This window comes from Neolamprologus multifasciatus, chromosome 15 (assembly GCF_963576455.1).
Source record: "Neolamprologus multifasciatus chromosome 15, fNeoMul1.2, whole genome shotgun sequence".
Lineage (NCBI taxonomy): Eukaryota > Metazoa > Chordata > Actinopteri > Cichliformes > Cichlidae > Neolamprologus > Neolamprologus multifasciatus.
Window position 1 is genome coordinate 34,349,734 of NC_140453.1, and position 24,289 is coordinate 34,374,022.

Here is a 24,289-nt window from a genome sequence, read left to right on the forward strand (position 1 = left end):
TATTTCTATCAAGGCTTAACATCTACATCAGGGCTGGGCAGGTCATTTTTCCTGAACTCAGATCTCGTCACAATTAATTTTATCTGTTTACAAACTGATAGTGTCAATGATGGTCATTAACCTTGTGACAATAAAAGAGAAAAGGCTGAGACTGACAGTTATACTGGCTTTTTACAATAAACATGTACAATAATGGGCTATGTTTAAAATGTCTATACTCAGCATGACAGTACTTTTTGATAAAGGCACAGAGCTGTGTTTGTTTTAAAGTTTTCACTAGAGTTATCGTAGTTTTGTATTTTTTAAATTAGCTTTTATTTTTATTTCATTTTGACTTCTTGGTTTTAATTCAGTTAGTTTCCAGAGTTACATTTGTTTCAATTTAGTTTTTATTGTTTTAAAATGTTCAGTCTTTTTAATTTTTATGTATGGAGGCCATATGTCAGAGGCAAGGTTTAGAAAAATTAATCCAGGTATTGCAAAAAAAACATTAAACTTTTTGAAAGCACTTAACTCACAGTCTCATCCAGAATCTCAATAAACACGACAATCAGTCAAGCAAGTTTTAAGAAAGAATTTTTTTAAACCAAACTAACACTAAATTAATTTAAATAATACTAAAGTTAAAACTATAGTATAAAACTTACCATAAAAACCTTGGTTTTAACGCGTATTTACTGATTTGAGCTGTACACTTCCGCCCACGGTGAATATCTTTCGACGGACACTGTTGTCTTTTATTTTGAAGGGTACGCCCGGAAGCGTTCGCGGCTGTGAGTGTGACGGGTGAGCTTCTCCGGTGCATCCACACCACCGGTGACTCGTCACTCCGCGCTGGAAGATGGCTGCGGTGCAGCGGACCCCGGTCAGGGAAGGGATCCGGATAGTTTCGCTGTGTGTGTGCTGGTACACGGTCAGCTCGGGGGGAAATGTTGTCAACAAAATCATCCTCAATGGATTCCCGTACCCGGTCACAGTCTCTCTCTTTCATATCATCTCTATCGTCGTCTTCCTCCCCCCGCTGTTGCGGGCTTGGGGAGTCCCCAAAACAGAACTGCCGAGCAGGTACTACTGGTGGTACATCCTGCCTTTAGCTTTCGGAAAATACTTTGCCTCCGTGTCGGCTCACTTCAGCATATGGAAAGTGCCCGTGTCGTACGCGCATACCGGTGAGTACAGCGGTTTTGTTTTCATTTTAATGCGCCGCCACCTGGAGCCTGTCAGCCGGGGTAACTTGATGATGTGTCCGTCCTGTCAGCCAATGTTAGCATCGCGGCTAACGCAGGGTGGCACGGCATTTAACCAGGCTGTGGGCCCCACGTAGAATCTGTGTACTGTAGGTCTTGTTTTAATGAGGCTAATTAATCTCGCTTCGTGTCCTCTTAATATAAACTAATTAGCTTTAGACTCTCCAAAGAATTACTAATGAGCTACTGTTTGCTAGCTTCATAGCTAAGGGGGAGGGTCCATTAATGAGCCGCCGTGCTTCCCTAACTTAGATGTTAAACCACCATATAACATGCGAGCCTCTGCAACTGCTTTTTTCTCCTTTAACAAGCTGAAGTGACATTTTTGTGAGCCTACCTGCTGATAAATGTGAAAAAAACGGCTAATACTAACACATAGTCCTTTAAACATTGTTATTGAGCTGAAAGAAGCGAAAGCCACTATATAATAGTGTAGGAATACTGTTTGTAAAGTAAAGGAAATATTAAGATCCGGCTGTGATTATGTTGCACCCAGGAAATGTACACCAGGCTGCTTAATCTATAAAAATGTATCATAATAATACTATCATGTCACTAATCTGAATGTTTTCTTAGTCTCTGTCTTAAGAGACAGGGCCATTTGGCACTTCCAGTACAAAGCATGAAAAACAGTTATTATCTGTTGCTAACTCAACCCTTGTTTCTGTTTGGACTTTTACAACCACATTATACAAGCACAATGGATTTACAGCATCTAACTGTATAAAACCACAATATACTCTACATGCAAAACTAAAAATGCACATGTAAGAAAAATATAGTGCAAGATGCATAAATTAAAGTATTAATACTAATCTGAATCACAAGGGTAATCTTTACAGACAGCTATCAAACAAATGTTGTACATTTAAAAACCCTTTTGTCTTCTTTCCCCACCCTATTTCTTTTTCTTTTTTCTTTTTTTCTTTTTTTTGCAAATAAAAGGTTAACCTTCTCATTTAATAGGACCGCAAATTACAGCCCCCAAAAGAACTATATAGTTGATCTGCATTTGTAAGAAAAAAAGCAGGAAGCATGTGCCTCTTATCCTGTGAAAGATGGAAATACACATATTAAACCCTCCTCAAGTTCAATTCAAATATTTCCCGTGGTATGTATCAACTGCACCTTTTTGAACTACTTTAACCTTTTGCATCTATTGTGTCATTTAAAGATTATTCCATTAATTTAGTTTCCATTGACTCTTTTAACTTGTTGTGGCAGATGAATTCCATCAGCTCTGGTTTCTCCACTCGCTCTCTTATTACCTGCAGATTCTGCAAGTTAGCAACACATGTTGAATTTCTCATTAATTGCACCTTCAAACTCCATCGCACTGTAATGTAGTTACAAGTTCCAACTTGAAACAACTCTAAAAGTCTCAATTTTATTTACTTATTTCTGTATTAAGTTTAGCAGATACTTAATAACAACTGATTTAGAGCAAGTCTGTAAATAAAATGTCACTGTAAAATATCTTTGTCACCTCTGACCTGAGTTTTGGAGCCACAGCAGTTGCATCAGTGTTTTTACTTTAGGAATGAGCTTCTGACCTTGTGAACCTACACAATGATCATTCTATCTACTTTGTGTGACGCCAGTACTGAGCGCCTACTCTGGCATTGGTTTTCAGGGGAAAAAAACCCATAGTGATAAACTGAGTTGCGCTTTAGTCTGTGTTTAAATGAAGCAAGTGCAGTCGAGGGAGGTGTGCAAACCCCAGGTTTGTGACAGGTTGGATGTTTGACAGAGGTGTGGGCCTAGCTCTGACGTACCGTGCCTAATTGCTGCTGTTAATAGTTCATGTTTGTTTAAGAAAAAAGAAACTGACGTCGTTCCTTGTCATGTCTTTTACAGTCAAAGCTACAATGCCGATATGGGTTGTGCTGCTGTCGAGAATTATCATGAGAGAGAAGCAGACCACAAAGGTGAGTAGGTTGAGCACGGCTAACGACAAGGCCTGCTCTGTCTGAGACTCAGCAGTGGTGATGTGGCACAGTGCTGCTGTGTCTGTCCTGGATCTCATATTACAGGCATCTGTAGGGGCTTTTGTCCACAAAGTTGATGAAACCTTCTGAGGGAGGGTGGAGGTGAGAGAGGAAGAGGGGCTTTTTTTCTTACACCAGGTGACCACACTCGCCTAATAAATTCCCATTTAACCCCTCTCTTCTTCCGTTATTTAGACAGTTGGGTTTGGGGCCATGCATACCACACCGTGCATTAGCAGTACATCAACTGGTAGTTCAACTCATATCAATTAAATATATCTTGGAGTGCATTTCACTGCAAGGTTGCATTAAGGCTTGTTTTTAGCTTTTTATCTCAGTCTGTGCAACAACAAATTGTCGCACTTTAATATCACAATTAAAACGATTGAACTGCAATGCAACTAAAGATTATCTGCATTGGTAATTCTCGCCATTCATCGAGTGCACTTTGAAACGTGAGACAGTAGTGGTGAGTAGAGCAGGGCGATATGACCAAAAATATTTATCACGATATACATTTGAAAATTTGTGATGACGATATAACTGACAATATAATTGACACTAGACAAAATACTTTACAACTCCACAACTTTATAAGTGCAAAAAAAACCCCATCAATGTATTTTCACTTAAACAAGCAGCTGTTTTTTATGTGCAGTAAGGTTATATAAAAATTTAACAGTGCAAATGCAAATTCCTTGCTGACAGTTTAACCAAAATGCATTTCCAGTGGAAATTGGCCAACATATCCTCAGCATAACCATGTATAATATCCACAAAACTTAAAAAGAGGTTATACACACACAATACGGTAATATTATGTTGAAGCACAGTACGTATCACTCCGCGAGGCTCCTGCCTACGATAGCCGCAATGCTCCCCTCCTAATTGTAACTGCTCTTTCCATTGTTTTTTTGCTCCACCTTCCCACAAAGTCTCACTGACAGACACACAGCAATGATTAAAATAGTTTGGTGCAGGAATCGCCCCTCGCTCATGACGAAGTATACACAGCTCTTAATAATAAACAAAGCATGATGGGAATGTAGGAGTACAGTAAGCTGTCCAACTGTTGATTATAATGTGGGAGTTATCCTGGTGTCCTTAATGTCATGACGTTTTTAAGTAATTAGTTGTTTGGTTGATGTGTCATATACACACATTAGTGCTGAGCTCATATTTCCTTAGAAAAAGAGAACGCTGCATTGACTTTGATCAGACTTGTATTAAATTAGAGTTAAATGAGAAAACCCCCTTCCTGAAACACCGATCAAGTTTCTTATATTCCTTCATCAAATAAAATGTCTTTTTTATTCAAAAGAAACGATCCACTTTAAGACTATTTTAAATTCCATTATCAATAAAACTACTTGAGCTCCGTGCTCCAAGTGTTTTAAATGTGATTGCGGACTCTCTGGAGTGCAGCTTGCAGACATAGAATAATGGATGCTTGAAATCTTTGAATATTTGGATCTGTTATCTCTGGCAGCAGATTTGAAGGTCTGTCGAAACCATTATAATACACATTGTAATGGCACCCAGCACATATCCTGTCTTCTTATTGGTAAAAGATAAACTTCCTGCAGGGATGTGAAGGTGCATAAATCAAACTAAAACCTTGTGCTCTGCCTGCCGTACATAAATATGAGTATTTCAAAAATTCATATTGGGAACATTAGAAATAATACCTTGAAACTTTTGGATGTAATAACAACAGAAGTCGGCTTTTGAAAAATATTAATTTCAATTTCACATTGAACTTGGATATAAAAGTGTGTGTGTTTCATTCTATATTCAGGCTTTAATATAGAAACCAGTCGCTTAATTGTAATAATTTTAATGAATGTTGTATGCCTTGTATATATGAGAATAAATATACTATCAGTCCCCTACCTGGAAAACATGTTTCTACTGGTTTAGACTGAGCTGTCAGTTTAGTTTCAGTTCATTTCAATCCAATGTTATTTCTATTGCACCAAATGACAACAACAGTGACCTTTATACTGCAAGAACATACAATAATATATAGACACTCCCAACAACCAGGAAGCTCTTGGAGACAATGGAAAGGAGAAGGGGAAGATGGGTCTGTGGTATAGAGCCAGAATGCATCACTTTGCATTTTAATAGTTATTAAAACAGTTATTTAATAGTTATTAAAATGCAAAGTGATGTATAAATACACAGTGAGTAAATAAGACACACTAAGTGCATCATGAGAAGCTCCCAGCAGCAGGGGCCTATGGCAGGATTCAGGTTGACCTTGTTCAGGCCCAACTATATGTTTTATCAAAAAGGGAAGTTTTAAGTCTAAACTTAAACATAGATGCAGTGTTCAAAACCTAACTGGATCCATGGCAACAAAATGTTTACACAGAGTTTGCGTCATGTGAAAGTCTTCAGAGTCTGAGATTAGCACGTAATGTTTATCTCCCAGTTCAGTGTTGAGACGGGAGGCAACATGGCTCTGATGACCTCTTACTATGTGTGAGAACTGAAGTTGTATGAGACTTATTATAATACGTCTCATAAAACACTTTATCAATATGTAATGTTTAAAACATGGACTTTAATTATGCTTATGGTTATATTTTAGGTAAAATTGGTAGACTACATGATATTGGATGGGTTTTATGTGGAGAGCACCTTGTCAGGACAATGCAATGCAGGCCACTGCAACACCACTGTGGAGTGTAATTTTAAGCTTTAGTCTAAATCTCCAAAATAATTTGGAGCAACTGAATTAGGACACAAATCTGGGCCTTTACCAAAATAGAAAACTCCTCCCTGAAGGTTCAACATTGTCCCCGCTGTATATTTTTGTGATGCCAGTAAGTAGACCTGCATCTTTTTGTTTTTTGTTTTGGATGCACCTGCACTTTTGATGTGTTATCAGAAGTTAACTTTTAACATGAGGGTGTGTGAACAAGTTTTTACTGGGAACTGTTTCCATGTAGTGCATCCAGTTAAGAGACTGGTTAATTATTAAACAACACATTAATGGAGCTAGTTTAAGTATGTTGTGCTGCAGCAGTTCAGTTTGGGTCACAATGATACTAATGGAAATTTTGGGGGGTTCACCTCAGTTGGAGCCTGTCTTATTGGTCTTGTGCATTTTGCTCATGTGAGATAAAGAGTGGTTTGATAGTTTGAGAGCATTTATTTGCTGTTCAGTGTTTAGTTTATTTTTTGTTTAGTTTTTTTAGTTTCAGAGTGGTTTGTTGGGGGCTGAGTGGGTGAGTGTGTAGGTGCACAAGTGGGTTTCATAACAAGTGCTGGACGCTGTATTTCAGGATGCAAATGTAGATGAGCTGTTCACCTCAAGTGTATGTCTAATCAGAGTTACCAGGTCCAGCTGCACACTCTGGACTAATCGCTGTGCTGAAGATTAGAAATACACGAACACAAAGAAGTAAGAAAGCCAAATTAACACAAACCAATGTTTATCCAGTCATATGAAAGAGTTTTTACACGACTCCATGCACTACACGCTTACTGCTTTCATAGGAGTTAAGAGGATAAGTAGCAGTCAGGAGCTACTAATTAAATGCCCTTGAATAACTGATCATCAGCAAGTGTGACCGCCTCTATAAAAGCAGTCATTTTGGCAATTTGCTGGTCTGGTGTTTGTTAATACAGTGCAAAGGCTTCCCAGGAGTAGATGTCCCATCAGATTCACCCCAGTTCATGATAGTAATGTTAGCAAAACACTGAACAAGTATGACTGCAAGGCTTCTGGAACAGTGTCCTTTGGAAAGACGAGCCCAGAGTGGAGATGTTGGGCCATAATGCACAACGCCACAATCGGCGAAAACCAAACACAACATATCAGCAGCAACACCTCATACCTGCTGTCAAGCACGGTGGTGGAGCAGTGATGGTTTAGGCTTGTTTTACAGCAACAGGAGGGCGACAATAACCATGAACCAAGGCCACCTGTCTGATGGTAAAGCCAGTCCTAAACTGAGTTAACAGGCAAAATGGCTGAAAAAGAAAACAATCAAGTTATTGCATCACGCAAGTCAAAGTTGAGACCTCAACCTGACTGAAGTGCTGTGGCAGGGCATAAAGAGAGCTGTGCATAAACAAAAAAACAACACACCTCAATGAAGTGAAGCAATGTTGTGAAGAAGAAATTCATCCACAATAATGTGAGAGACTAATAGTCATACATAGGGCTGTGCGATATGACCAAAATCTCATATCCCGATATAAAACATCTATCGTCCGATAACAATATAAATCACAAAAAATGTAATATTTTCTGTAAATTCTGTGAATCTCGGGTAGGTGAAGTGTTTCCAGCTGGGTGTCGTGTACCTGGAGTTGAGTGTTTTAACTGATGCATGAAACTACACATTTTTAGACATACAGTGGGGCAAAAAAGTATTTAGTCAGCCACCGATTGTGCAAGTTCCCCCACTTAAAATGATGACAGAGGTCAGTAATTTGCACCAGAGGTACACTTCAACTGTGAGAGACAGAATGTGAAAAAAAAATCCATGAATTCACATGGTAGGATTTGTAAAGAATTTATTCGTAAATCAGGGTGGAAAATAAGTATTTGGTCAATAACAAAAATACAACTCAATACTTTGTAACATAACCTTTGTTGGCAATAACAGAGGTCAAACGCTTACTATAGGTCTTTACCAGGTTTGCACACACAGTAGCTGGTATTTTGGCCCATTCCTCCATGCAGATCTTCTCAAGAGCAGTGATGTTTTGGGGCTGTCGCCGAGCAACACGGACTTTCAACTCCCGCCACAGATTTTCTATGGGGTTGAGGTCTGGAGACTGGCTAGGCCACTCCAGGACTTTCAAATGCTTCTTACGGAGCCACTCCTTTGTTGCCCGGGCGGTGTGTTCTCACCGTTTCTCACTGATGGAAGGAGGTTTTGGCTCAAAATCTCACGATACTTGGCCCCATTCATTCTGTCCTTAACACGGATCAGTCGTCCTGTCCCCTTGGCAGAAAAACAGCCCCATAGCATGATGTTTCCACCCCCATGCTTCACAGTAGGTATGGTGTTCTTGGGATGCAACTCAGTATTCTTCTTCCTCCAAACACGACGAGTTGAGTTTATACCAAAAAGTTCTACTTTGGTTTCATCTGACCACGTGACATTCTCCCAATCCTCTGCTGTATCATCCATGTGCTCTCTGGCAAACTTCAGACGGGCCTGGACATGCACTGGCTTCAGCAGCGGAACACGTCTGGCACTGCGGGATTTGATTCCCTGCCGTTGTAGTGTGTTACTGATGGTGACCTTTGTTACTTTGGTCCCAGCTCTCTGCAGGTCATTCACCAGGTCCCCCCGTGTGGTTCTGGGATCTTTGCTCACCGTTCTCATGATCATTTTGACCCCACGGGATGAGATCTTGCGTGGAGCCCCAGATCGAGGGAGATTATCAGTGGTCTTGTATGTCTTCCATTTTCTGATGATTGCTCCCACAGTTGATTTTTTCACACCAAGCTGCTTGCCTATTGTAGATTCACTCTTCCCAGTCTGGTGCAGGTCTACAATTCTTTTCCTGGTGTCCTTCGAAAGCTCTTTGGTCTTGGCCATGGCGGAGTTTGGAGTCTGACTGGTTGAGGCTGTGGACATGTGTCTTTTATACAGATGATGAGGTCAAACAGGTGCCATTCATACAGGTAACGAGTGGGGGACAGAAAAGCTTCTTACAGAAGACGTTACAGGTCTGTGAGAGCCAGGGATTTTCCTTGTTTGAGGTGACCAAATACTTATTTTCCACCCTGATTTACGAATAAATTCTTTACAAATCCTACCATGTGAATTCATGGATTTTTTTTTCACATTCTGTCTCTCACAGTTGAAGTGTACCTCTGGTGCAAATTACTGACCTCTGTCATCATTTTAAGTGGGGGAACTTGCACAATCGGTGGCTGACTAAATACTTTTTTGCCCCACTGTAAGTTGTAACGACCGCCGTTTTCTTTGTGAGTATTTATTACACGGCGTGCTGCGGGGAAAAGCCTGTTCTAACGTTGGAGTCTAAGGTTTATTTTTTAGCTCCTGATGACTCTTTTTTTTTTTTGCTTCTCATCTGTCAATAATACATTTTCATGTGATTCCGTTTATTTTGAAAAGTCTCAACAGGATCTTGAGCTTTATTGTGAAAGGTTTATGTGGAAAATAAACAAGCGGACACGCGATGCTGTTACCGTCGTTGTTGCTAACGACAACCCATAAAAACAGGCGCTTGTCCATCCGTAGTGTGGTTATATTAAATATAAGAGAAAGAGAGAACTTTAATAAATTAATATATCCACTACAGTGACCATCAAAACGATGAAAAAAATATTGCCGTAAACAGTTTATTTTGCGACACCACGAAAAAAAAAAATACCGTAAAATGAAACATAGACGTTTTTATATCGTCATCCAATATATATCGTTATATCGAACAGCCCTAGTCATACAGAAAACAGTTACTTTTAATTATTGCTCTTAAAGGTGGTTCTATAAGCGATTAAATCATGGAGTATAGAGGCCTGTGAAACGTTTCTTTCACATCACTGTACCATTACGAGGCACCAAGCTGCTCACATTCTTACTCATTTGGCTACAATTACTACTTTCTTTTTTCAGTTCATCTACAAAATGTATTCACTAATAGCTCAATCAGTGAATCATCTGGATGTTGTGAGACAACAGAAACTCTCTGCTTGTTTATCTTAAAAGTCAATTTTATTATTTTCAAGACCAAGTTTCACCAGCTGTTCAGCCAAAACAGATATTTATAAACACATGTCATCTGTAGACTTTGAGTTTGTTCCTGATAAGCTACAGGTGTTACTGCCAGCAGTACATCAGCACAGTTTCTCATGGGAAATACTTCTCTCTCTCTATGTTACTGTTACTGTCTGTTAGACCATTATATCGATTGGATGCATATTTATGAATGAATTAAAGCAGTTCATTGATTACAAACATGGTTGCTAATTTATTTTTATAAACCTGCCATTTTTGCTAGAGAGTGCAAAATATTTCCTGCACTGGAAATGAAATTTCCTAAATGTGTTGCTTTAGATGTAAGTGATGAAACAGTTTGTGCTTTGTGTGTTCTTAGGTGTACGTATCGCTCATTCCCATCATTGGTGGGGTGCTGCTGGCCACAGTGACTGAGCTGTCCTTTAATATGACGGGACTAATCAGCGCTCTGGCTGCCACGCTCTGCTTCTCACTGCAGAACATCTTCTCCAAAAAGGTAATCCACCCTCATGTTGCTGTGTGCCACGTGTGCTGATCTGCTGATTTTTTTTTTTCTCTTCTCTGAAAAATGTCCAAATGAACCAGCCGACATTGTTAGAGACTTCCTGTTTTTTCATTCAAATCATAGCCACAGTTTAACTGCCACTTTTTGAGTCTCAAAGGGTGGAAAAAAGTCGATGTAGGATCTCCTTCTCTTAGCTGTGGTTTCCTACTTATGACACATTAACAGAGAGGAAATGAAAATGCACTCAAGGGATTTAATAACGCAGTATTACTGCCGAGGAGGATTGTCCTGTTGCATTCAAGCAACTTCACGGGTTTTTCCTCCAGCATCCCAGTGGCACGATCCCACTCAGGTTGCCCCAGTCTTGGAAATCTCACATGTAATTTTTTCCAAACCTACTGTGCCTTTTTTTTTTTTTTTATAGGCTTGGGTGCGTTATCCGGATAAAGGTTTTGTGACGACACAGGATTGCTCACAATAATCAGTCGGGTGTGACCAAGTCTCACATGTTATCAAAAAGGCAGCTATAGTTTTCTTAACAGATGTAAGGTCTTCCCAGATTGGGCCAAAAATAGAGTGGTGCGTTATTAAATCTCTTGAGTGTGTAATAAAGAAATGGAGATTTCTGAAAGTGTGCTGAAATGCTTACAGAGTTCTTTATATCAGTTTAAAGACGCATTAACAGAGTTGCAGCCTAAGGTTTTGTTTGTTCTTACAGGTGTTGCGTGACACGCGGGTCCACCACCTGAGGCTGCTGAACATCCTGGGCTTTAACGCTGTGATCTTCATGCTGCCCACCTGGGTTCTGGTGGACCTCTCTGTGTTTCTGGTGAATGGAGACTTGGTGAGTAGCAGTAAGAGTCTGGCGTGAACTAGAGCTGCCTCGGTGACCGTGAGCTTTATCTGACCTAACTCCTTTCGTCTCAGACGGATGTTTCGGGGTCCATGAGTACCATTATCCTGCTGCTCATCAGCGGGTTCTGCAATTTCGCTCAGAACGTCATCGCCTTCAGCATACTCAACATCGTCAGCCCGCTCAGCTACGCCGTCGCCAACGCCACCAAGAGGATCATGGTCATCAGCATCTCGCTGCTAATGCTGCGAAATCCCGTCAGTTTGACAAACGTCCTGGGAATGATGACGGCTATCGTCGGAGTCTTCCTTTACAACAAGGTCAGTCAGCCCAAGCGAAAGTTCATTATAAAGATGTGCATTTAATCCATTAAGGCACGATGCAACGTGCACTTGCTTCTGTTGTTTAAATTGGATGTGATGCAAGCCTGTTTTATGTCATTGTTGTCAAAACACACACGCTATAAATAATTTCACCTTTCTTACGTCGTGGTGTAAGAGAAACATACAAACGTTGCACTTAGAGTTCAGGGTCTGGAACTTACTGTCTCTAAGTGATTTGCTTCTCTACCAGCCCCCAAGTCCTCTTACACTCCTGTCCTTGTTTATTTTCAGTCCACAGACTGCTTTGATTTCACCCTTAAAGGACTTCTTCCAGTAGTTTTACCATCAATCCAACTTGAGCTGCTTTCCTCTTTTGCACTCATTTATCTTCTTTGACCATTTTGACTAGGGCTGCACGATTTTGTATAAAATGAGAATCACGATTTTTTTGCTTAGAATTGAGATCACGATACTCTCACGATTTTCTTTTCCAATATAAATATTTATTGCACTTATTAACTGCACATCAACTTCGTAACAGTTGAGACTGAACATAAAAACAATAAATAAACATAAAAACAACAAATGTCTCACATTTTGTCGTTGCCGCAAAATGTTGTACTGCTTGAAATTCCGTCTCCACCGTTGCTCGACACTGCGTGTATAGAGCAGGTAGAGCAACAATAGAAAAATAGTTGCGGGACGGCACTGTGTAGCGTTTGTCTAGGGTGTTGATCATTTTCCTAAATCCCTCGTTTTGCACAGTGTTGATGGAGCCATATCTTTGGTCAGGTGATAAGTAATAGCCTCCGTAATTTCTTTGTGCCTGCGGGAGGTCGACGTGTATAGGGAAGCGCTGTATAAGGTTCCCGTTATTGATGTTTGGGTGGTTGACCGGGATGGATTTTCTCCTGTCACTTTCTCGTCATCCCTGACGTGCTCTCCGTTGTTTTTTCCCTGCCAATTTTAGCAGCCATCTTCTGTATCACGTGGTATAAGGCTCCGCCCTTGTCATTTGTTGAGCAGGAAGAGTGAGCGCTTGTCTTCATGCAGATTACGTCCCTGATCAAAATGCGGTACAATACCGGTACAATAACTGCGTCTTTTTTTTCTTTTTTTTTTCTTTCTTTTAAATCGTTGTCATTTGGAAATGAGATCGCACATAAGTATGAAACGAGATCGCGATTTTCTAACGATTAATTGTGCAGCCCTAATTTTGACCTACATGGTCAGTTCAGGTGATCCAACATTTAAAACCTGGTTGATTTCAAATCTTTTTGCTATTGTCCTTTGCCAACAGGCCAAGTATGACGCTAACAAGGAGAAGAAGCTGCTGCCAGGCTCCAAACAGGACCTGGTGTCCTTTGACAACCCGGCGCTGGAGAAGATCCAGGCCAACGGGTCAGTGCCTTTCCCTCACAGCCCGGAGCAGCAGCAGCAGCAGCACAGCTGGAACCACGTCCTGACTGACCACTTCCAGTACAGCCAGCAGACCTACACGACAAACTACAGCAGCAACCACCAATATGTGGTGTAAAGGAGGACTCGTCCTCACTCTGGTAGCTGTCATAGACATTACTGCGTGTAGCCCGGCGGCTCAGAGGCAGGTCTCAATCACCTGGAGACTGAGGGCTGTTTGTGTTGAAGAATGAGGTGTCTGACATCACGGGCCAGTCATGTGACCTCTCCCACCCCTTCTCTCTCCCTGTCTAAACTCCATTTTGAGTCAGCTTTGGTGTAGGTCTTTATTTATTTCTTTGGTACTGACTGAACGCGACGGTTAGAATCTATTTGTATCGGCCAGGAAGGTCGCTGGAAAAGGATCTCCACACGACTGTTTGCAGATGTTTGATTTTTGTTTTCACTACCAGCCATAACATTCTAGTTTGTTTACTTTGAGAGGAAAGGACGTCATCTGTAACCATCACTGTGAATGTTGACGTGCACCGAATTACGAGTCTGTCGTGTCTTTTAGTTCAGTCAAGATCCTTAAAATTTTTAGGTTTTGGCATTTCATGTCTTTTTTTTTTCCTCTCTCTTTAAAATTTACTTGAGACAATGTGGGGAGATACAAACTGTTGAGTTAGTCATCAGTGAATAAATTTTAGCCTTAACGCTGATGGGAGTTCTTGGGAATATAGTGGGTTTTGTAGGTTTGATCTGATATTGCGATTGGCAATGTTTTCAACACCAAGTGTTAGTCGTTCATTCTTTCTGTCCAGATTGAAACATATCAACAATCAAGATGGGTTGTAATGATATTCTATATAGTTAAAAACCTCACAGAGCCTCTAGCATAGCCACAGACTGAATACATACAATCGATATCCACACTCCCACTAATAAAAGTGCCCAATTAGGAAAAATGCTCCAAATTAAAAGCAGATGAGTCCATTGATGTTCATAAATGTTTAATAAAGCCAAACACTTATGAAAACCACATCGCTGAACGAAGAGCGAGACCATTTCTGTTATCTAGAAAGGTCAGTGACCTCGTACAGATCTGTGCTTCTCCCTGGTGAAACAGAAAATAGTTTAATGTATTATTTGTTGGTATAAATGTGGCTCAGGAGGTTGAGCGGGTCATCTACTAATCAGAAGGTTGGTGGTTCAATTCCCAGCTGCTCGTCAAAGTATCCTGAACACACCGACACTCCAGTTTGTGTGTGCGTGGATGTCAGCTTAGAAAAAGCTCTTGTACGATTATGTCTTTGAATGAATGAATAAGGCCTAAAATTAGATTTGCATAACAAAAGATGCGCAGCTTCATGCACGAAGGATGTATTTGTTTCTTCTGTACCCCACTACATAAAATATAATGGAGGTGTTTTTGTTGTCATGGAGACTTTTTTTTTTGGTTTATTTGTATTTATCAGTCTGCGAAGCTTCAAGCTTTGGTTCAAGCTCAGCCTGAACCAAAAGCTGCTCTGTCATGTTTCAGTTTTTAAAAACAGAACGCCGTGTCGAGTTTGCACGTCTTCAAACCACTTGATGCGTTTTCTTTTAATTTGTCGACACTGGCGTCATAGAGTCACTGGACAGAGGTTTGGATTGTGCAATGAAAGATTCACCTGTAATTTCAGGTGGGCTTTCTATCGTCACTACTGATTGCATTACTGAGCATCTCTGTAAAGTGCAGGAAGACAGTTTTTCTTGTTTTTGACTCTGTTGCTTTCGAATCGAGCGCTGGTTGTGAGCTTGTTTTCTTTTTTGGTTTTTGGGGAGGGTTATTAATTAAATGCTGTCACAGTATTCAGTGATGTGTGGGTTTTTCCCCACCACAAACCAGTGTCTCCAAAACGTGTCTGTTTACTCCTTTCTAGAGTCATGGAGAAAACTAGCTATTAACTGCCACCATGTTATTTTATTTTTTATTAAATTACATACTGAAATTTAAGTCCTCTAAAATAATTCTTACACTGAGTAATCAGAAACATTGCAGTACAACCAAACTCGCTGTCCATTGTTTTGAAATATAGTTTGTGTGTTGTTGTCTGTTGTTCACTTTGAGGCTGTCTGTTGTTTGTGTTGGCCTTCGTGACATTTTCCCCACCGTAAACGGTAACCATAAATAAAAACAAACAAAGTGATGAATTCAAACTTTTATGACTTCAGCATCCATTTCAAATGTTAGATTTAATCATCTCAGCCTTTATCTACCGAGCAGCATAGTTTCAGTTTTGCATCCGATGGGAAAAATGTGATTGTGTCGCTCATAGTGGAGTGACGGCAGCATATTAAAGAGCCCATTTCTTTACCTCTGTGGAAGCGCTCAGTGGTTTTGCAGACGTTTAAAAAGTAGTTTTAATAAGAATCAGTTTTTAAGGAGGGGAGATTTTGTTTATAATAAAGATCCAGATATGTTTTAATGAGTTGGTGGAGCCCAAAACGGAGCTTAAAGATAAAGAAACGTGCGGTTTTATTTATTATTTCACTGCAATGTCTTTGCAGTTTCTGCCACTGCTAATGTGAACATTGACAAATCTGAAATGTTTCAGTCTTGCAAGATGCACGGGCATGATTTTAAATCTACAAGTGTAAATTGTTTTTGCAGACAGCAGGAGGGAACTCTTCACCCATTAAGAAAATGATTCATCTTCTTCTTACCAGACTGGTGCGGTAATTCACAGATCTCAGATGGGAAGTATCGTATTAGATGAAGAGCCAAGAAAATTTTAGAAGTGTGATTTACAAAGAAATTGACACGATCGCATCACGGCTCAAGAATATTTTGCTTCCAGTCACATGCAGAGTGCAGCTAACGGTTTTAGACCATCCCGCCTTTTCTTCATGTTTTTTTTTTTTTTCTTCCTCACTTATTTCTTCCTGTTGCCAAAAGAAAGGTTGTAATCCTTCTGATGCTGACGCGCCACCAGAGAGAGGCCTTCTGTCAGCTCGGCCACAAGACGTGGAATTCCTAAACGATAACGCGTAGGACACGTGGACGGTTCATGCCGGCTCTCTGTTTCTGAAAGTGGGAGAAAGTTTGCAAGGCGAATTATTTTAAATTTCCTCTCTCTGTCTGTCATAAAGCTTTTTAATGGGATGTAAATGTTGACGAGAAAGGGGGAGAATACTTTGTAAAACTTGTATAATTATTTTTGTGTCTCTTCAATGGATCTCTAGAAAGAATTTTTACTTAACTGATGTTTTTAGATTTTTATTTATGGTGTCTGTGTACAGAAATGTTGTACAGGGGGTGCACAGTCTTGTCTGCTTAAATAAATACACAATTGAAGACTGAAAATGTTTGCGTGTTCTCTTAACTGATAAATGTTTGATAAAAAGAAGTATGAATAATGAATAGTATGAATAAAAATCCCAGTATAGTAAAAGTGTTAGCAGCCAAATATTCTTAAAAGGCCTCTGCAGTAAAAAGGTTTCTTTCTAATAACGTTTAAATATTGATAATGTGTCTTGCAGTTAAGGATTACCATCTATTGCTTAAAGTGTTATAGGGAAATATATTATTCGTGATATGAAACCGCATCCCAAAGATGCTCTGTTAGATTGAGATCTGGTGAATCCATGAACTCGCAGTCATGTTCAAGAGACCAGTATGAGACGATTGAGATTTTTATCCTCTGAAGCGCACACTGTGCTCATGAAGGGATGGACGCTGTCGGCAACGATACTCGGATAGGGAGTGGCGTTTAAGCGATGCTCAGTGGGTTTTCCTGGGGTCAAAGTGCACTGAGATCATTAGACCACCAGCAGCCTGAGCCACTGATACAAGCAGGATGAGTCCATGCTTTTGTGTTTTTGATGCCTAAATCTGACCCGTCCATCCAAATACTGCAGCAGAAATTGGGATTCATCAGCCCAGGTAATGCAGCGGTGGGCAATTCCAGGCCCCGAGGGCCGGTGTCCTGCAGGTTTTAGATCTCACCTTGGGTCAACACACCTGAATCACATGATTAGTTCGTTACCAGGCCTCTGGAGAACTGCAGGAGCTAATTTAGCCATTTAAATCAGCTGTGTTGGTTCAAGGACACATCTAAAACCTGCAGGGACACCGGCCCTCTGGGCCTGGAATTGCCCACCCCTGAGGTAATGTATTTCCAGTCTCCTGTTGTCCTGCTACTGTATAAATCTGACTCAGGGTTCAGCAACTTTCATTCAGACATGTTCTTCTACACATCTTGGTCATCTCAAAACATCTGTTCTCCTTTGACCTCTGTTTTTGACAAGCCATTTACACTCAGAGAAACTCCCTTGACTGGATGTTTTAAATCTTTGTGCAGAAAAATCCCAGCGGATCAGCAGTTTCTGAAACGCGATTAACGTCCCTTAAATCACCTTTCTTCCCTGTTGATGCACAGTTTCAAGTCTCAGGTCCAAGTATCTTGATTATGTGTGTGCAGCGTTTAATTTCCGGAGAGCGTGTATAAATCTAACATGACATTTCAGTCGCTCTGTTCTCTTCATGTTTGTTTCTTCCTGGCCTCAAATGTGTGCTTCTTCACTTAAAAACTTTCCAGTATCTCTGCCACTGTTGTGCAGATAATATACAAAGTGGTGATGAATAAAATGGCAATTTGGTATTTGATTAGGAGCTAAAACCTTATTTATCTCCCAGTTTCCCAAAGGCAAAACCACATGTTGATGATATATTTTAAAAAATGTCAGTTAGTGCCCCCTAGTGGGCACAAATTAATAATGCAGCACAAATGTCAGCACTTTTAAGTAGAACTGAATGATTTACTTGAAGCTCCGAGTGTACGCTGTCATGTTTGTTTACACCAGACTGTGTTTACAAGAAGTCGGTATGGTAACAACAGGCACAAGTTTATTTTATGTGGCTCCACGTGATCTTTCAGAGGAGGACGCACATCTGCAGCATGTCTTTGTTGGGCACACGGAGCTCACTTTCTCCTCTTTCCATGTTATGATGGATGCTGGCAGCCTCAGTTAGCCACCAGTGACAGCTCTTTAGTGTTCCTCTACACAGGAGTGCAGACTGTTAGCATTAAGGCGAAAGTGTTTTAGAGCTTACCTGCCTACACATAATGACTAATGACCTGATTTCCCTGCATCTGTTTTTTGGCGTGGTGGGGTTTTTTTTGTTTTCAATGTATTTGTCAAAAAGAAAGTGATAAAGTGGATGTGGTTTTTTGCTTCTCTTTCATCCTATGTACTTTTTCTTTGTTGATGTGACCTGTTGATGTGACCTCTCATCATTTTCACTTGGCTCTTATTGCACCCATGAGTTCATTTCAGGACAAAGACAGTTGACTGATTTTCTAGTGCAAACATGAGTCTTTATTACAAACAACCATCAGCATATTTTGGTCAGTGCTTTATTAATTTCATATGTTTCTCCTGATGAAAAAGAAATAACGAAACCCACACAAACCATCGGGGAGTTTTCCATAAACACTGTTGGAGTTGAGGGAGGATCCTGTCCATCACAAGAACCATCTCATGGTACTTTGGCACTGTCAGAGACATCTGGAGGAAGGTGGAAGGGGAAAGGTGGAGGTGAGCCCCATGAGAGACGACATTCATCTAGCGAAAGAGTGTCTCAGCTAGGCGGAAGCCACATGGGGAGGTTGGACAGAATGGAAAGGTTCGATCTATCATTGCACTTCAGTAACAACAACTCAATCAAACATTGTTTCTCTTTTCTTGTCAGCCCCGTGACACACAACTCTTTCAGTCAATAAATAATCCTCCAGGAGCTCTGGGGATCCCTCCGTGCTGTGGGCCCACCACATCTTCATCATCAGCGGCTCTGAGAGAGAGTCTTCGGCCGCGTGTGAAGCTCTTCATGCCACCATAACGCAGCAAACATTCATCGGTGTCAAATATGTGCTCACTCAGCAGAGTCAAGTCTGCTGGAGGCTCTCTCCGTGTCGCGCGGAGTAAATGTGACAGTAGCGGGCAGCTGAGTGATGATGCTGGCGTTGCACATCAGCTGGGTGAACACGCTGCTGTCCTTCACAATGCTGGTAGTAAACAGGGTGGTTTGCGTTAAAGGAGGGGAGCTGCTGCGGCTGCTGCTGCCTTGCCTGGATAAACCGAGGAACCGGCGGAACAGGGACTTCCTGAGGAGGATGTAGATCCAGGGGTCAAGGATGGGGTTAACTGAGGCTATCCTGATGGCAGCCAGGTCTGCTTTGAAGTTTTTTTCATCACTGAAGCAGTTTGCAAACACACGAACCTTAAAACAGAAAAAAGGAGCTGTTATAATATATTTCTTTAGACTGTTAACAGCTCATAAGCAGGAAGATTTCCTGTTTTGTCATCTTAAAAAAGAAAAGTCTGTCAAATCAAATCAAATTCCTGGGTTCCTGGATTGAATGAGCAAACTCAATATTAAGGCGGTGTCCTCATGTAGACTACACCTCTGGTTACAAATATTTTGCAAGCTGTTTGAGTTGCATTATTAATTTCTGCTATTTGGGTTTAGCTGGACATTGTAAATATAAAAAATAAATGTTAGCTTTGAGCAGAAAATGACTAATAAAGTCTCTTCTGGAGACAAGGACTTTATTTTCTAACACAATAAAATCCACAGTTTAACACAGTGTAAACACTTCATGGCTTTTCTGAAAAGCCAAAATATAACGTCCCTGTATGAGGTGAAGAGAAATGATCAAATTTTATCCAATTAAAGGCAGATTACACCCTGCACCGGTAACCAGCCTGTTGCAGACAACCATTCACAATCACACCTATAGGCAGTTTAGAATGAACCTAACCTCCTGTCTTTGGACTGTGGGAGGAAGCCTTAGTACCACAGTACACAGGCAAAATAAGCAAACTCCACACAGAAAGGCTTCAAACTCGGGAATTTATTGGTGTGAGGGAACAGTGCTAACCACTGTGACCAGGTAATGACTGGACTTAGAAAACAATATAGAATATATTCATCAAATATACAAGAATATTTGATGAACTGGCATGCAAGTAAAATGCGTAAAATGTGAAGGTAGCCCTACTAAACTGTCACCAGAAGTTTTCAGTTGTAGTCATTTTAATGATACATATTGTTGTGTGTGTGTAGGATATATATTTATCCAATTATATTAAGTTGAACTTCTGGAGTACTGAAAATATTTGCTGGAATCAAGCAAACTGAGCAAATCAAGCACTACGTTCGTCCACTTTTAGGTCCTTTTACAGATTTAAGTAGTTCCTCGTTATTTCACAGGCAGTTGTTGCAGGCATTCAGGCTAACTGCGTGCATCGCTTTAGAGGAAAAATACCAGGATAAGCTGGAAAGTGGGTAAAATTATTTTTGGCCACTTTTAATTAAAGCTAACGACGTTAAAATGCATGTTTTGCACTGCTGCGTCGGTACTAATCAGTACAATACTGGCAATTCCTCGTGTTTATAAGTGCCAGGCAGTGTTACACCAACGTTTCTATGCGCACCGCTCGTTAATTAGAGACTTCTCTTACCACTAGTGGGGCTGAGCAGGCCAGGACCACCACAGAAGTCATGACCAGCACCGCGATCATTTGAGTCTCTGCGGCCGAGGACAGAGCTCTCCACCTTTCGCGGACGCTGCCTCTGGTGACGGGCAGCTGCACGACCCTCTGGCGCATCATCAGCAGCGCGCCGCACACCACCAGGTTCAGCAGGATGGTGCCGAGGATCAGCAGCAGGCTAACGACGCTGTAGAGGACGGAGTAGGCGGTGGACACGGGGTCGTGTTTCCTCCAGTCGATGAAGCACCAGGTTTCGGACGGCTGCAGTGTGCTATTCGCCATGCCCATCATTGGGAGGCAGCAAAAGAAGATGTGGCTGATGTAGATGAAGAGCAGAAGCTTCTGCGCAAAGCGTCGGTCCACTCCCCACCGCTGGTAGGTGTACGGGCAGCATATGGCCAGGTATCGCTCTGCTGCCATGGTGCATATGATGCTGAGTCCGGTCAAACCGAAAAACAGCAACAAAAAGGACTGAAACTCGCAGACATGTTGGTCCAACAGCACATTGGGGTTAAGGTAGTTGGCTATAGTTATCGGACTGGCCAGGCAGGTGCCAAGCAGGTCCGTCACCGCCAGCCCGCACACCAGCGTGTAGAAAGCTGAAGATTTGCGCTGCTGTCTTGATACCGAAAGAACGATTATTGCAATTAAATTCCCAACGGCGCCTCCAGCAAACATAAAAATCGGTAAATTGATTGATTTCTCGACACGGTCTGTTTGTGAATTCTGAGTCGTGGTCTCGTTTATTGAATAAGGTCCGTGCGTAGAGTTTGAGCTTTCCATTTCTATCCTGTGGTGTGTTGTGGGTTTGGAAGCGCAGTTCCTCTTCAGCCTACTGCAAGAGAAGATAAGGACTCAGCAGGGGCATGTTTTCTGGTAGTCTCATCCCCTCTGCTTTCCAGTAATCCAGAAGTTACCGAGAGGTCGTGGCGCACAGTTGTGGGCTAGTGGTGGGTTGTCTCTAATATACTGAAGCATCCAGCAGTCTGACAGAATTGATGGATAGGATTTCCGTTCCCTTTCTCATTTGTCAGTGAGCCGTCAGTGATGTCTGTCAGGAAGTGTACTGAACGAGGGTGTAAAGAGACGACAGTGTCACAGATGAGACTTCAGCGGAATTTTCTGGTTTAGATATGAGTCACATTTGGTTACAAACAAAGATCTAAACGAGGCAACCGTTAGATTAAGTGATGTGCGTTCGATGCGCGCAAAAACAAACAGTAAAGTTAAATATGATAACTGCGCCTATAGCCGCTTCCAATAACACTGTTGAAAAGTTTTCAGTTTGAAGACATTCCAATAAAATAAAATTTAAATGCCAATTACTCGTTTAAAGTGTGCCCCACCCAAACACTGTACGTTTGTTTTTATGAATGTGAGGTTAATTGATAATAGGTGGATGGATGATGGATATTTAAATGAAAGAAATGCAACATATGTTTACAAGCATGGTGCTCCAAACCCTTTGTCTTTAGAATAGAATAGAATAGAATAGAATAGAATAGAATAGAATAGAATAATCCTTTAATTGTCCCACAAGGGGAAATTTGGTTGTAACAGCAGCCAAAAAGACAAATATACTACAAACAGTACACATGACAAGGAACAGAAACATACACAATTTTTCTTACATATTTACATTAAGGACAATGGTTACTATAAACAGAGTACTGTACAGTTATTAAATTAAATAAAAATAATTACAGGTAAGAGGCAAACCAGGTTGTAGTGCGAATTGGTTAATTAACTAACTTATTGCAGTTACAGCATTGATGTAAACATCTATGTTTGTTGGGAGCAGTTCAGATTGTACAGTCTGACAGCTGCAGGGAGGAAGGACCTGCGGAAACGCTCCTTCATGCATCGAGGATGCAGCAGTCTGTCACTGAAGGAGCTCTGCAGTTCAGCAACATCTACATGCATGGGGTGGGAGACTCTGTCCATCAGAGATGTTATTTTGGCCAGAGTCCTTCTGTCTCCCACCACCTGTACTGGGTCCAGGGTGCATCCCAGAACACAGCTGGCCTTCCTGATGAGTTTATCCAACCTTTTCCTCTCAGCTACCGATAAACTGCTGCTCCAACATACTACACTGTAAAAAATGACAGATGCCACCACAGAGTCATAGAAGGTCTTTAAAAGCGCTCCCTGGACTCCAAATGACCTCAGTCGCCTCAGCAGGTAGACTCTGCTCTGACCCTTCCTGTAAAGAGCATCAGTGTTGTGGCTCCAGTCCAGTTTATTATTCAGGTGAACACCCAGGTACCTATAAGAGTCCACTATCTCAATGTCCACTCCCTGGATGTTCACTGGTGTCAGTGTGGTGGGTCTGCGTCTCCGGAAGTCCACCACCAACTCCTTCGTTTTCCCGGCGTTGATCAGCAGGTGGTTCTGCTGACACCAGTCAACAAAGTCTAATAATCCACACATATTACTGTAAACCTTTTGCTAAAGTAACTTAATACTAAAAATTGTTTATAGTGGGGGTGTCAAATATGAGGCCTGGTGGCCAGAATTGGCCATCAGGCCAAAAGACTCCAATTTGGCCCCATGGATGGCTTTAAAAATAGTGAATGATGGGCTTAAGTTTTGAACTTTTGTTAGTATTTTCATATGTTTGACAGCTTTTCCTACTAATAAATATCTCTCCCACTGACAATCATAATACACTAAAGTAATAAAGTAACGAATCAATAATTAAATGACAGAAAAGCTTCTGTTATTTCTTTACTTTACTTTTTATTTACTATAGAAATTTCTGTTTTGTCTTTCTTTTACAGAACTTTTTGTTCCACTTATCCTTATCAGGGTCACAGGTTGGCTGGAGCCTATCAGGACTTTTACAGGGCAAGAAGCGGAGTACACCCTGGACAGATCAACACATAGAGACACTCACATTCCCTCCTATGGGCAATTTTTAACATATCCACTTAACCTAACCCCACTTTGGACTGTCGGAGGAAACCAGACTACCCACTCAAACATGGTGGAGAGCCGTCGAGCCAGATGGTGGAGTCGACCACAGGACCTTGTTGCCGTGAGGCCATAGTGCTGCAGCACCATGTTGCCCTTTTCTGTTATTCTGTAGTAAATGAAAGAAATGGTGGCAGCGTGAAAAAATAAATATGTTCTCTGTAATTTTACACATTTATTTCTTCATGCTGTATAAGTCATTTAGAAAAAGATTTACTGTTGAAAATGCACTTTTTGTTTCTTATATAAAAAATATCTGAGGGATATTTTTTATATCCCTGAGACTGAGGGGAGTTTCACAGGTCTGGCTCACTTAACATCAAAGTGCGTCGTATGTGGCCAGCCACATAAAACAGTCCAGTGCATGTGTGTAAGCATAAATACTGTACTCTGTACAAATGCATTGCCATTTTGTTGGTTCATATTCAGTGATGATTAAAGTCCCATACATTTTGGACACCAACTATCAGCAACAGAAAGCTATTAAAATAAGAGCACGTTGACTGTAATTGTTTTCCATGAAATGTCATCATCTTTCTCTGAGGAGTATTTCTTAACTAGAAATGGGTGGCTTGGATTTCCACATGTGGTCTAATTCATTCCAGAAATTGCAGATGTAATAAACAACATCAGAACTTACAAATCCCAAGCAAATTACTACTTCCTATTTTTCTTTTTTGTGTTTTAACTCGAACAAATTAATAACATTTCTGTTTGTGTGTGATG

At 41.0% G+C, this 24,289-nt stretch overlaps 2 protein-coding genes across 2 annotated transcripts; one reads left to right on the forward strand and one right to left on the reverse strand.

The window, feature by feature from the left end:
- The first annotated feature begins 752 nt into the window (after positions 1–752).
- Positions 753–21,265, forward strand: slc35e1 (solute carrier family 35 member E1). The gene is made up of 6 exons (XM_085133324.1): positions 753–1,169; positions 3,105–3,175; positions 10,331–10,468; positions 11,196–11,321; positions 11,405–11,650; positions 12,954–21,265. Exons 1-6 carry the CDS (start codon positions 842–844, stop codon positions 13,188–13,190), a joined length of 1,146 nt encoding a protein of 381 aa, XP_084989450.1. The 5' UTR covers positions 753–841; the 3' UTR covers positions 13,191–21,265.
- LOC146502520 (prostaglandin E2 receptor EP4 subtype-like) lies at positions 18,313–21,373 on the reverse strand. The gene is made up of 2 exons (XM_085133323.1): positions 20,561–21,373; positions 18,313–19,316 (listed from the first exon to the last, which is right to left on the reverse strand). The coding sequence occupies exons 1-2, from the start codon at positions 21,371–21,373 to the stop codon at positions 18,969–18,971; spliced, it is 1,161 nt and encodes a 386-aa protein (XP_084989449.1). The 3' UTR covers positions 18,313–18,968.
- Positions 21,374–24,289: the final 2,916 nt, after the last annotated feature.